Here is a 12,820-nt window from a genome sequence, read left to right on the forward strand (position 1 = left end):
GTTTGTGAGCGGGGAGAGCCCGTCACGGTGCCGGTGTCGCTGCCCTGTGTCGGTGTCGCTGCCCGGTGTCTCTGCCCGGTGTCCCGGTGCCGGTGTCTCTGCCCGGTGTCCCGGTGTCCCGGTGTCGGTGTCGCTGCCCGGTGTCGCTGCCCGGTGTCGCTGCCCGGTGTCCCGGTGTCGGTGTCGCTGCCCGGTGTCGCTGCCTGGTGTCTCTGCCCGGTGTCCCGGTGTCCCGGTGCCGGTGTCGCTGCCCGGTGTCTCCGCCGAGGGGCGCTGGCTGCTCGCTGCGGGGATCACGTGACCGCAATGGCGCAGCAGTTCTGGGTTCTGCGGTGCTGCTGCTGCCGCCGCTTCCAGGGGCAGCAGGTGGGGACGGGACGGGACGGGACGGGACGGGGGCAGTGGGTCCCGGCCCTGACCGACCCCTCTGTGTTCCCAGGCCAAGCGCAGCGGGCGGTGGAGCTGCAGCGTGTGCGGCCAGCGCCAGGCCGTGCAGAAGGTGAGGGCAGCCCTGCACCCTCAGCCGCGTGTGCTGGCCCTCGGTGACACCTGGGCTGTCGCCTCACCCCGTGCTGTGCCCCTCTGGCTGCTCCCTCACCTTGTCCTCATTCATTCTGTGCAGGTTTATGGGCAGGGCTCGGGCCTGGAGTGCAGGCGCCACGTCCAGAAGCTGAACTTGCTGCAGGGTGAAGCAGAGGAGGCGCTTGGTTGGACATCTTGGTACGGTGTTTAACCTTTAGCTGCTCATTGCTTTTGATGTGCTGCAGCTGATGTGCATCTTCACACACCCAGTGCCTGTTGGCCAAGCCGAGCATGTCACAGCCAGGTTTTCTGGCCTGTTGAGAAGCCTTGACCGTGCTGGATTTTGCCTCACTTCATAGGAACAAGCTCTTTGTTGGGGGTTTAGTGTCCCAGCATGTTTCTTTAGATAAGGATTTCTTTCAGATCACTATAGGTGATCAATTGCATGTGTGGGTCAGGCCTTTACTCATTAATATGTACACAATAGGGTTTGGGTTTGTTGTTTTTTGATATTTTATTTTTAATTTGGTCATTCTTATGTACTGTTTGATGAGCTGACTGTGGAGATATCCCTTTTACAGATTACATCCTCAAAAAACATCCATTTGAAGAAGTTGCTGCCTAACTGTTGGCATTTAGGGAGTTCACAGTGTGAATCTGTTGAGTGATCACTGCTGCTAGTGATAAGAAACTTGTTCAGGGCAAACACTTCAGTGTAATTCCTGCTGGGCTGGAAAATCTGAGTAGCACCTTCCTGTTTATTTCATTTCTGGATCTGTTTATAAATCATATAATCTTGAAGTGGTCTTGAACTCGTCCAGCCTCCTTTTTACTCAAAGTTATTTTCAGAGATCAGTCAAGGGTAGTTATATAACTTGGTTGTGACTACACAGTACTTCACAGTTAGGCCTGGGGAAGAAAACTCATTGTTCACTTCATCAAAAAGTGTTGCTATTTTTATTTTCAAAGAATTGTGACAATCAAAACATTATGAAACAACCTCTCTTTTCCTTGCTTTCATGGGATAAAATGAGTGAGTTTAAAATGTTGTAGCAAACAAACACTGTTATATCCCTCATTATGATAAGTTAAAATTTTTAATTTCATAATTAGTGGCTTTAGATCAAACTTGCAATTTTGTATAGTAACAAGGAGGGCTCTAACTAGAGTCTGTAACTAGATTTAATCAAGTATTTGTGCAATGTATCTTGTAAATCATTCATTTAGCGTAAGTTTTTCCATAGATCCTGTTTTTTCTGATATGCCTTCTGTCCAGTGTTCCTATCCATGCTTTCTATTCAATCCCTTGTGCTGTGACTGGGTGATTTGAAGCCTATAAATCAACAGACAGGAGTGTGTTCTAGAAATTGTAGTTTAAACCTCTATTCTAGGTGTGTAGAAGACTCTGTAAATGACAGCAAAAATAGAGCAGCACAGCATGAGGACAGTTCAGTCCAGCAGGTAAGATCCCTGCAAAGCTGAGGTAAATAACAAACCCATTCTGTCCTGGGTGAATCCTGGAGAAACCAGTGATCCTTTTATGTGGTTCAGACAGCTGAAATGGTGTATCAAATCCTAAACTGATTAATGATTTGAGGCATTTAGTATGTGTAACAGTACCAAAAATGAGAACCCCCATGTTTTGCTGGTTATAGTAACTCTCCAGTGTTGCAGGAGGGAAGGACAGAAGGCAGTCGCTGGAGTAAATATCTGGACCAGGAGAGTGAGGATCAAGATGAGGAGGAGGCAGCTCTGGGAAGGCAACAGTTCTGTTCCCAGAGAAAGAACACTGTGGGAGAACAAAGGTACAGAGAGAACTTGGTTTTGCAATTCCTGCCCCCGAGTGGTGACACTTGATTTGGAGGTGTGGGAGGGAGCTCAGCTCTGAGATCTGAGCTTGGGTGCAGGTTGCAGTGTATGACCTGAGCTGAGGGATTTGGTACTTGGGGACAAAGAGCCATCCATTTTATAACCCTCTCCTGTGAAAAGAACCTGTGAAAAGAATCACAGTGGATCAAATCTTTCCTCTTTGTGAATGGTTCTCTTGGCCAGGAAACACCCGAAGCGCTTCCTCTCCAGCGATGTTCCGGAGCATGCAGAAGAAAGTGGAGTTTCTCAGCTTGTCTATCAAGCAAAAAAAGTTAAAACTACTGAGGTATTTTAGCTATAGAAGATGCTTCTGACTTCTTTTGTATCATCATGATTTTGAATTTTTATGAGTCTTTCTCTGTTCTTCTCCAAGCAAGCCAATGATTGACTGGGGAGAAAAAAAACGTTGGGGGTTTCTCTCTGAAAGGTTTTATTTAGGCAAAGTCAATGCCACCTTTAATGCTTCTATGCTGCATTTATAACCAAGTTCTCTCCTTTCTTACAGTGCAAGAAATCCTTTGTAGCAGTGCCTGATGGACATGATGGAAATGCTTGTTCTGGAGGCAGTGTGGTTCCTGCTGTCTGTGAGACTGTAGTGTCTGAGGAGAATACACAGCCCCCAACTGCTTGTACCAAACCATCCAAGTGGGGAAAATTTCTCTCATCATCTGACAACTCTAGTGAAAATGCTGCTGCAGTGACCATGGCACTGCAAGAAGGCAGGGGAGGTGTGGGGCTGGACAGCACAGCTGCTGGTGGGGCCTGGAGGTGCTCAGGACAGGCTGGAAGAACTCCGCCTCAGGGTACAGGTTTTAAATTTAAAAAGTCTGTTGCTAGCACTGAGGATCTGGCCTCAACACTGCCCAGCAGCAGGTGCTCAGTTGAGGATGTGCTCAGAGAACCTCACAACCAGGTGCTAAGGGTGGGATCTGCTGCAGAGAACACTGCAGGAAGGTGCTGCTTGGCTACCACAGGGAGGCCAAACACCCTTGTTAAATCTAACCCTGGGCCAAAGCTGAGCAACATTTCTTGTGAGCAACTCTTCTGCACAGGTGAGGAGTTTGATGATGATCTCTGAAGTTCAGGCATCTTTGGCATGTCTGTCTTGGTTCTAATGTATTTGAGATATTGTTTACTGAGACAGTTTTGAACTAAAGGTGGTTTCACTCAAAGCCATAGAGAACTGAAGTATTAAAGTTGTTTACTTGCTTGATGATTGTTTGGGGGGAAGGGAAGGAGGGAGAAGAGACTGTTGCTCTCAGGTTACAAGGTTGTCTAGCAACCTCAGCAGCTAGAAATAGGAATGGAATTAGGTCAGCTTGGGGAGAGAAAGCTCCCAGGCTTTAAGGATTCCTGGCCTGTACAATTAAATTCTGTGATTAACTCCTCCTCACAAACTACAGCTCTTTTTCCCCTGAACTACATCTCTGTTGAAATCTCCCATAGCAACCTTTTCCTCCAGAGCTGTAAGCAAGCTCCAGAGCCAGCAAAGCACTGGATTTCTCTTCCTAAGTGTAGTCCTAAGTGTACACCAAAGATGTGCAGAAAGCAGTGCTGGGCTGCTTCATGTTTTCAGCCCCATCCATAAATAACGTAGCTGTGATACTGAAATGTTCCACAGACACATGACATGCAGTAGTATTTATTTTTCCTCCATTCTACAAGCACTTAAGAACATGAGACAGAAACCCAGAGTAGGAAGAATGATGAACCACAGTAGCTGATGCTGCCTTATCTTCTTTCAGCTAGAAAAGTGCTTTTTGTTACTACTACAAGTGAGGTGGCTGCTTAGAATACTGGATGGCATCTAGTGCTGCCCCAATGTCGCAGTTCTTGGTCTGCAGGAGCCGAGTGAGCCATCCACCCTCATCAGAGAAGCCCATGGAGAGCATCTGGGACAGAGACTCGATGAGGCGAGGGTCAGCTTCTGTGGGAAGAGGAAGAGAGTTCAGCTATTTCATGTAATTGGAAAACCAGGCAAGGCTTCAGTAGCACTCTTCAAGAGGAGACATGCTCTTCTTTGTCTCCCAGGAGTGCAGATGTTTGAGATAAACAATACATAATCAGAGCTAAGGAAAGTGCTTAGTCAGGCTCAGCTGGCCTTGCTGTGGGACTGGTCCTGCTGATGTCAGTTGAGGGGCCTTGAATACTGTTACTGGCTCCCACAGCAAAGTGCTGCCCTAAAGCCACAGGATGTACTGGTCCACATCCTGCATTAAAAGGCTCTCTTGAGCAGTACACAGCAAGGACACGATTGAGGACAGCACCTATTTTGTGTTGCTCAAATGGCACATTGGCCCAAGGTCAGACATCTGGCTAAGACTTAGCGACCCACATTCAAGAGAGGAACCACCTGATCATCTCCAACAGGGTGCAAGAGCTGCCAAACCTGCCCAAGTCAGGGACAGGTTTAGCTCTATCTTACACAACCTTTGTTTTTACCACCTCTAAAACAAGTCTGCTTGTGTCAGGCCAAGTTGGCAGTTCCCGAGCCAGAGTTACTCTTAGCTATGAAAGCTGCTCCCACTCTCCTACCTGGGGGCAGGTGTGGGTAGAGAGCAGCTTCTCGCAGTCCTGTAGGTCCTGGCTGGGGAGGATCCCGAGGCACATCCAGGGAGCTGGGACCGTCTGTGTCTGGCATCTGCAGAGACTGCAGTTCACCTGTGGAAGGATCCACTTCTTTGGATGATAAGTGGGTCCAGTCCTCCTCACCCCCCGATGAACTGCTAGACTCACTGTGTTCCTAAAATGGAAAAAAAAAAGGTCCATGTGCTGTAGTGCTTTCCAGGCAGTATGCACATTCCTACTATTTGCCTTTAATGTAAAGAATTACATCCACAACAAGTCCCACCACCTTTGCTGTATATCACTTAATCTGCTCTCATCTTAATATTCACTCCCACAGTGCATGCTAAGTGATTGTATTCAATTACTGTGGTAGTTCCTGTACCTGGGAGTGGAAGCTGCCATCTTCCATTTGTGTGGGCACAGGATCTACCACCATGTCTTGCATCTGTTCTGCAATGACATTTACTTGTGCAGCAGATTCTGTGTTATTCCAGTCTGCTCTGGTCTGAACATTCTGGGTTGGAGCACTGCTGGTTGCCTCAGCATTGGTCTTCTCTTGGTTGGCAGAAGTGGGAGTCACTTTGCTTCTCTGTCCTCCGTGTTCCACATCGATATCAACTTCAATACCTAGAAAAGCATTTGAGGTGGACAAAGTCTTAAGAGGTTTTTCCAAAGCACGGTCCTAAATGGATCAATCCTGCTCTACACTCTTAAGGTTTCTATCATCCTACAATCTGCCATGTAACATGCAGGAATTAAAATGCAAAACCTTCTTTAATAATATGTCCACATAAACCAGGCAAAATCCAGAGTCACCGCTGACTTGAAGTTAGTGTTACAGTACTGACACATTAATGAAATCTTTCCTAATTTTCTCTCAAAGAAAAGGTACTGAGTGGCTGTTCTAAGCCTAAGCATTATTAGTATCCAAGTGTAAATTAAGCCTTTGAGGCTTAGGACACAGGAGGTAATGCCAAGACCAGTCACAACAACTGACTGCTGCTCCTGTTAAACAGACCTGTAAGCCAGTCTCAGGGACTGGTAACAAACTGTAGGTCACTTACCCAGGGGACTCAGAAAAGCTGCAACACTCTCCCCAACATTCTTTAGGAAGGTGACATTGGGGTCCTGAGGCTGGCTGTTAGTAGAAGCTTCTAGAAAAACAATTTCTGTTAGCACACACAAGCTCTGAAGGAAAGGGCACCTGCAGGGGTGTGTCCCCACAGGAGCTTAGTGCTCATTCCTGTCACTCACATACATTACAGAACAAAGCACTACAGAGAAAAACTAACTGAGCTACCTCTGTAACAGAAAGCCAGCATTAGCATTGTTATGGCTCATTAGCCATGCTGAAAGGCAGACCTGGAGTAGAATAGTGACATGCTTGACCTAACAGCTCGGCTTGGTTGGGTTCCAGATACTTTATCTGCATCCTCATTCACTGCATGCACCCAAGCACACCTTAAGTAATCACACTTAGTGCTGAAAGGTGCCAATTATGTCAAGCAAATTAGATTGGTTCCTTTGTTTGTCTTCCCACCCAGACTCTACCCTGTCCTGCAGAACCTCAGCTGGTCTGAGGCTCCACCACCACCTTGTCTACCAGGGCATCTCCTCTCACCTTCTGCAGCAGGTGCACTGGGGGCTGCAGTGGTGGCTTCAGCTTGCTCCGAGTTCTGGCAGGGAGCTGCAGGCCCAGGATAGCCCCAGCAGTGCATCCATGGGAAGGGTGGAACTCCATGGCGCATTTTACGGAGCCAGCGTCCTCGGGGAAGCCACTGTAAAGAGTGACACTCATGTGACACTGGCTTCTGAGCAACTGAAACTCCTAACTTGAATTTGAGGAATCTCTCACTCATCAGTTCCCCCTGAGAGATTTTGCTCACCTCAAATGGATTAAGCAGTGGGCTTTGGAACATCACCATGTTGTGCTCCTTGTGGATGCCCTTCCCCTCACAGGTGCTGCACAGGTCATAGTCTGGGCAGACACTGCACTTGAACCTGGTGCCCACCACAGGTCCCTCACAGCCGTCACAGATGACGTTGGGGTGCACCATGTTGCGGGGAGGCTCCTGGCTGCACTGCGAGCGGTGCTCCCGCTTGCACTCCTTTTTCTCTGTTAAGGAAAGGAAACTTCACATCAAGATCAGGTTACTATTTACAGCCTGGAAGTCAGGCAGAGGAGGAAGCACAAACAGCCCATCAGAACAGTGTTGACTTACTAGGTCAGTTTATTTTTACACTGGCTGTCAAACCTAAGCCAGGCTCATGTAAGAGACCTTAAACCACATGCAAAGAGGTTTTGCAAAGATACCTTCTCCTGAAACCAAGCATACCTTATCCTAAGTATCTCTTGGCATGCTTATTTTAGATTAGTACTGCACCACCTCATCTGGCTTCTCATCCTACCTTCCCAAGCACTGCAAGAACAAAATGTTTCTGGAGAAGGAGTTAGGAACTCGGATACCAGGAAGCATTAACATGAGAACGGGGACAACAGGTGTGGCTCAGTAGATGGACAGCAGATAAAGCTTTGAGGGCCTCTACCTGAACACAAGGGACTGGGGAGCAACTATGCCCTGGGAAAGTGGATTTAAGGCTAACACGTTGTGAATATTTAGGATACCAGTGCCAGTTTAGTGTATCCAGGGAATGAGAATGACAACAGAGCCTCGCACTGGGCCAGCTGATAGGGCCAGGAGGAAACCTGTGGTTTGTTTATCCCACCTCAAATTCATGTTCTGTCATACTACACTGCCCTTTATTTAACCTCCCCCGCAGAGGCCGCAGTTTCCACCAGGCCCTCGAGGACACGGGGAAGGGCCAGGGCTGGGCTGGCTCGCCCGGTTTCGGGAGCGCTGCCAGGAGGCGCTCAGCTGAGACCCGCCGTGCCCTCCGGAGCTGCGCGGCCGTACCTTTGATATAAACACGGAATACGCCATCCCGCACGTAGGGCATCGCCAACTCCAGCTCCTCGTCGGAGGAAAAAGCGATCAGGTCCCCGTCCTCATCTGGAAAGGGCGAAGCGCACGATGAGGGGCCCGGTCGGGTGTCACGGGGGGTAACGGGGTACCCAGAGCCCCGCTCCCCGAGATCTGCCACCCCCGGGATACCCCCGGCCCCGGCCCCAGCAGCGGCCCGAGCCCCGCTCACCCTTGTAGTGCATGCGGAAGGCGGGCGGCGGCCCGGCCCGCAGCAGCCCCTGGAAGAGCTCGGCGACGCGGTCGTAGATGGCCCGGTAGCGAGCGGGAGGCGGCAGGGTGAAGCGGCGGATCTCGCGGGCCGTCTCCTCCTTGCCCAGCAGGTAGGCTTTCACCGTCAGCGCCGCCATGGCTGTGGCGCAGCAGGAATTGCGGCCGGGAGCCGGGGCACACACAGACACACAGGGCGGAGTGAGCGGCAGCGACAGCGCCTCGGTGGCCGCGCTTTTAAAGCGCCTCGGCGCAGGCCGCGCCCCCAGCAGAGCGCGTCCCCTTCGCTCCGGCCCGGCTCCGCCCCGGTACCGATCCCGCTTTTGGTCCTGCTCCGTCATCGTCCGGGGCGGACGGGAAAGCGCTCAATGCACGTTTTCCTGCAGCCGGGAAAACCTGTGGATACGGCAAATGCCCCCTGTGTCTGCTCCCTGCCCTGCTCGGCCCCGGGTTCGCGCCCCAGGGCAGTGCTAGCAGCGTTTGGCGGCGCGGGGTTGTTGTGGTCTCCAAAGCACCAGCGGGGCCTGGGCGGCGAGCGAGTGCGACACAGGGACCTCCTGGGTGGGCTCCGAGACACCCCGGTGGGGAAACACCACACCATGGGCAGCGCTGGGCTGCGCTGGTCCTGTCACCGCTCGGCAGCGGCCACCGGGATCCACCGGGCCGCCTGCCACCACGGCTTGGCCATCCCGGTCCTGCCTGTCCCTGCCCCTGTCCCTGCCATCATGGCAGGCAGGGCCAGCTTGGCCATCTCGGTTCTGCCTGTCCCTGTCCCTGCCATCATGGCAAGCAGGGCCAGCTTGGCCATCCTGGTCCTGCCTGTCCCTGCCATCATGGCAGGCAGGGCCAGCTCCCTTTGGCCATCCTGGTCCTGCCTGTCCCTGTCCCTGCCATCATGGCAGGCAGGGCCAGCTTGGCCATCCCGGTCCTGCCTGTCCCTGCCCCTGTCCCTGCCATCATGGCAGGCAGGGCCAGCTTGGCCATCCTGGTCCTGCCTGTCCCTGCCATCGTGGCAAGCAGGGCCAGCTCCCCTTGGCCATCCTGGTCCTGCCTGTCCCTGTCCCTGCCATCGTAGGAAGCAGGGCCAGCTCGGCCAGGGAGCAGAGGTGGGAGCCACGCGCCAGCCCCGCTCGTGCAGCACCCACTGAGGGGTTTGCGTGCCGAGCATGACAGGAATAAATAACTCTTCCCTGAACCCTGTGTTTCGGAATGGGGGGCACTAAAAATAAGGTCACTGGTGTAAACACAACTGACATTAAGGAGGATGTGCTGTGGCCTTTCCAAGCTGGTTGGCAGCAGTATTTTTTTGCAGATCAGATACAGTTGACAGGCATCTTAATCCGGCCACGGGAGGGTTCAGCTGGCAGAACACACCGTCTGTGCTGTCCAAGCATAATTAAATAATGATGGATCAATGATTATTAGGTTCCTTGTTGGTGTTAATTTCCTCTCACCCAAGGGCCTGACCACTCTGACTCTTGGTGCTGTATTTCTTAGTTTAAGATATTAAGAACTTAGGAGAAACTGTGTCATGATGTATCATCTTCTGTAATCAAGAGAAGCATAAATTTTAATTTCCACAATGGGAAGGTAGTTTATTTCTTGCCCTAAAGTATATATATTAAAACACTTGGCCTTTCATGTAGAGACATTTTGGCATATGCGTGACAATGTTGAAATTGCAACCCTTTCCTGCAAAATAGTATTTACAGTGGAAAAGTTTGCCCCATTTAAGTTAAAATGCTTTCTAGAAAATTCAGTTTCTAGATATGACATGGCTAATATTTCCACTGTAAAGCACTGGGTTAAAGTTTAAACACCAGCAGACTCAGGTGGAAGCATGGATGATGCTGTGTAGGAAATGATTCAGCAGCTTTTACAGGAGGAAATATTGAAAAGTTTGGCAGGCAGCAAAGCTGTATGGTGTTCACCTTCCCGTTTGCCTGTTTGCAATATGTACCCTTATGTCTGAAAATGTCAGTGAAAGCTGATGACTTGACATTGTTGGATTATGGTTTTTTTCCATAAAATCTGATGTGGCACCAGGAGAAGCAGGAGATGCAGTACAGGACACTCTGCTAGTGTTGGATGTGCCTCACCAAGTGACACCATGCCCATCTCATGTCCTGCTTCTGAGGACCCCGAGGGCCACTTTCATCCCATCTATAAAGCCAGAGACTGCATTTTGAGACCCAGCTCCAGCACATTCACTCCTTAGGTTCCAAGCTGTCCCAAACAGCTCCAATTCCTATTCCCTGATCCATCCCTGCCTGTGTTTGAGGGGTGTTTGAGGCACAGGGGGTTGTCCTCAAGTTGCTGTGTCTTTTTACATCAGTTCTGTCTCCAGGCTAATTGATTGTTGCATTTATCAAGCAATACACTAAAGTAAAATCAGAAATCTGAGTTTTCTCCTGTGTCCACTTCAATCCATTCTCCTGGTGGGACACGCTGAGTCACGCTCAGCCTTCTGGGTGTGACATCATGCACTTTTACAAAACATAAGGCAAACAGGCTTTCACCAGTCTGTTGTTGGCTTACCTCACCGATCACGGGACAGGGGTGACTCAGTGAGTCTCCTCCTCCTCCTCCTCGAGGTCGGGGATTTCCTCCCAGCAAGTCCTTCTCCAGCTCAGACCTCGCTCTCCCCATTACCCCCAGCCCCTGCCGGTTCCTCAGCCCCCTGGAGAAGCCATGTGAGGAGCTGTGCTCTAGTCCCAGATCCACTTGAGAAGTTTTTCCTTCTGTTTGTAAGTGGATCTGGATTTTGGCATTCTCAGCATGAAGCAGTGGCTGTGTGGATATTTTCTTATGATTCCTTAGGAATCCCATAGCAGCACAGCAACCCCCTGCCCAAACAAGTGCCTTGTTGGCCCGGGGTGCTAAGCAGCCAGCTTCACAGATGGATGTAGCAAAGGAACAGTAAAGGGAACAGGGGAAAAAAAGCTGTTGGAGTTTAAAAATTCAAGTTAGAGAGGAAAGGCTTAAAAAGGAGCAATTAGCATCCCTCTGCTTTCTCTCTACACCCACTTCTGCTGGGAAATGTTTAAAAATATTTGATGAGGTTTTTGTTCTGAGGGCACAATCACCAGAAACACTCCTTCTGTCCAAACTTCTTATGTTTGCAATAAAGCCTTGGGGGGAAGAAGGTGGGGTGGAGGAGGTGGAGGAGGAGAAATGTCCAATCTTTTCCTTGCAAAGGAGAAGTCCAATCTTTTCCTTGCTAACCACAGCAGAGGCTGATGGGGAAATTTTTCCAGAGGAAATTTTCCCCCAAATCATTGCTCCAGCCTGAGGCTCCCATCACTGTCCCATCACTCCTGGTGAGGAGGGGAGAGTTTGGCCCCTGTGTCCCCTGGCTCTGGCAGGACAGTGTGTGGGCATGGAGGGACCATGCACAGCTCTCCAGGCTGCACCAAGTCCCCATCCGCTCAAGGCAATCCCACACACTCCTTCCAGAGGCTTCTGGAGAGGTGCAGGATGCTCCAGACACATTGGGTCACACACCAGTGACTCAGCCTGCTCCCATGACCTCTGCTCTCCTCCTCTAGCCCAGTGAAAAGCCTGCTCATGCCTCGGAAGCAGAGCCCTCCTTCCTCATTGGCACAGGCAGAGCAGAAAGCTGAGCAGGGAGTTTTTTGCTGTCTCATTTTTGAGGCTGAGCTTTCCTGAAGTTTGGCTGTGCCACATCAGGTGTTTACACAGGCTCAGCAGCTCCTCATTGCTGTGGTGTAGAACTGTTAAAGGCAGAAAACTCTGGCACAGTTTTTTCACTGAGACACAGGAGCAGATAGGAAGAATGGGTGGAGAGCAGGCACAAGGTACAAGCACACTTAGGGGTGTCATGCAGCTCTATAAGGATTTTATGTTCCTGGAGGTGAGAACGAGATTTTTGCAACCTATGTGAATTGCTTGGGGCAAGTGCTGCTTTGAGAATCTGACTTGTAGCTTTTGCCCTGAAATAAAGCATCAATATATCAACACTTTGAAGGTAAAGTACCCTGTTGTCATTTTCCTCTCTCATGGTTTAGGAGATTTGGAAACATTTATGTTGCAGTGAAGCAAGACATGGTGATGATGTTTGAACACAGCAGCCTATAAAACACATAGAAAATGAAATAATTTTGTTTCTTGCATAAAGCAGCCTGGGAAGGATCAGGCCTAAAGATGGGCCAAACTCCAGAGCCAAGCTCTTTAGAGCACAAGATAAAATCAGCTATAAATCTGGATTACATTTTATACCTAGACCTAATAAATGTTTTCTCTTTCTAATTTTTGTAATGGCCTCAGGACCTGTGGGTTGCTATGGGGGTGTTTCCCATGAAGGCCCCTCATTTCTGCAGCATGCTCAGCATTGCCAACATCAGCTGTACAAAGATCATGAGATCACCTTAAAAAAAAAACCCTTTTCTCTGTATTTGCCATTTGTTGGGGGTTTGGTTATCTGCAGTTCACATTTTAATCTTTGCACTGTAAAAGGACCAAAGTTCAAAACTTGCTCAAAATTTGCTCAAAACTTGCTCAAAACTTTAAAAACAGAATAAAAGACAAAACTGGGAAAAGAAGAATGGATATCAAGAATAAAAGAGACCTTTGCAGATCTGAGAGAAAAATGGCAGGTGCTACAATTTGGCTTAGTCCCTCATTTTTTCCAAGAGAACCCGAGGTTTTTG

At 49.7% G+C, this 12,820-nt stretch overlaps 2 protein-coding genes across 3 annotated transcripts; one reads left to right on the forward strand and one right to left on the reverse strand.

Moving 5' to 3' along the window:
- The first annotated feature begins 260 nt into the window (after positions 1-260).
- On the forward strand, positions 261-3,579 carry MRNIP (MRN complex interacting protein). Its single transcript, XM_054642984.2, has 7 exons — positions 261-366; positions 440-499; positions 623-720; positions 1,914-1,983; positions 2,197-2,327; positions 2,575-2,677; positions 2,897-3,579. The coding sequence occupies exons 1-7, from the start codon at positions 307-309 to the stop codon at positions 3,467-3,469; spliced, it is 1,095 nt and encodes a 364-aa protein (XP_054498959.2). The 5' UTR covers positions 261-306; the 3' UTR covers positions 3,470-3,579.
- A 438-nt stretch (positions 3,580-4,017) lies between these two features.
- SQSTM1 (sequestosome 1) lies at positions 4,018-8,379 on the reverse strand. Of its 2 annotated transcripts, XM_054642981.2 has the most exons (8): positions 8,113-8,379; positions 7,875-7,970; positions 6,846-7,075; positions 6,581-6,737; positions 6,024-6,113; positions 5,342-5,586; positions 4,927-5,134; positions 4,018-4,318 (listed from the first exon to the last, which is right to left on the reverse strand). In XM_054642981.2, the coding sequence occupies exons 1-8, from the start codon at positions 8,288-8,290 to the stop codon at positions 4,161-4,163; spliced, it is 1,362 nt and encodes a 453-aa protein (XP_054498956.1). In that variant the 5' UTR covers positions 8,291-8,379; the 3' UTR covers positions 4,018-4,160. The 2 variants fall into 2 exon arrangements, with proteins under 2 accessions (XP_054498956.1, XP_054498958.1); XM_054642983.2 differs by lacking the exon at positions 6,024-6,113.
- Positions 8,380-12,820: the final 4,441 nt, after the last annotated feature.

This window comes from Agelaius phoeniceus, chromosome 15 (genome assembly GCF_051311805.1).
Source record: "Agelaius phoeniceus isolate bAgePho1 chromosome 15, bAgePho1.hap1, whole genome shotgun sequence".
Lineage (NCBI taxonomy): Eukaryota > Metazoa > Chordata > Aves > Passeriformes > Icteridae > Agelaius > Agelaius phoeniceus.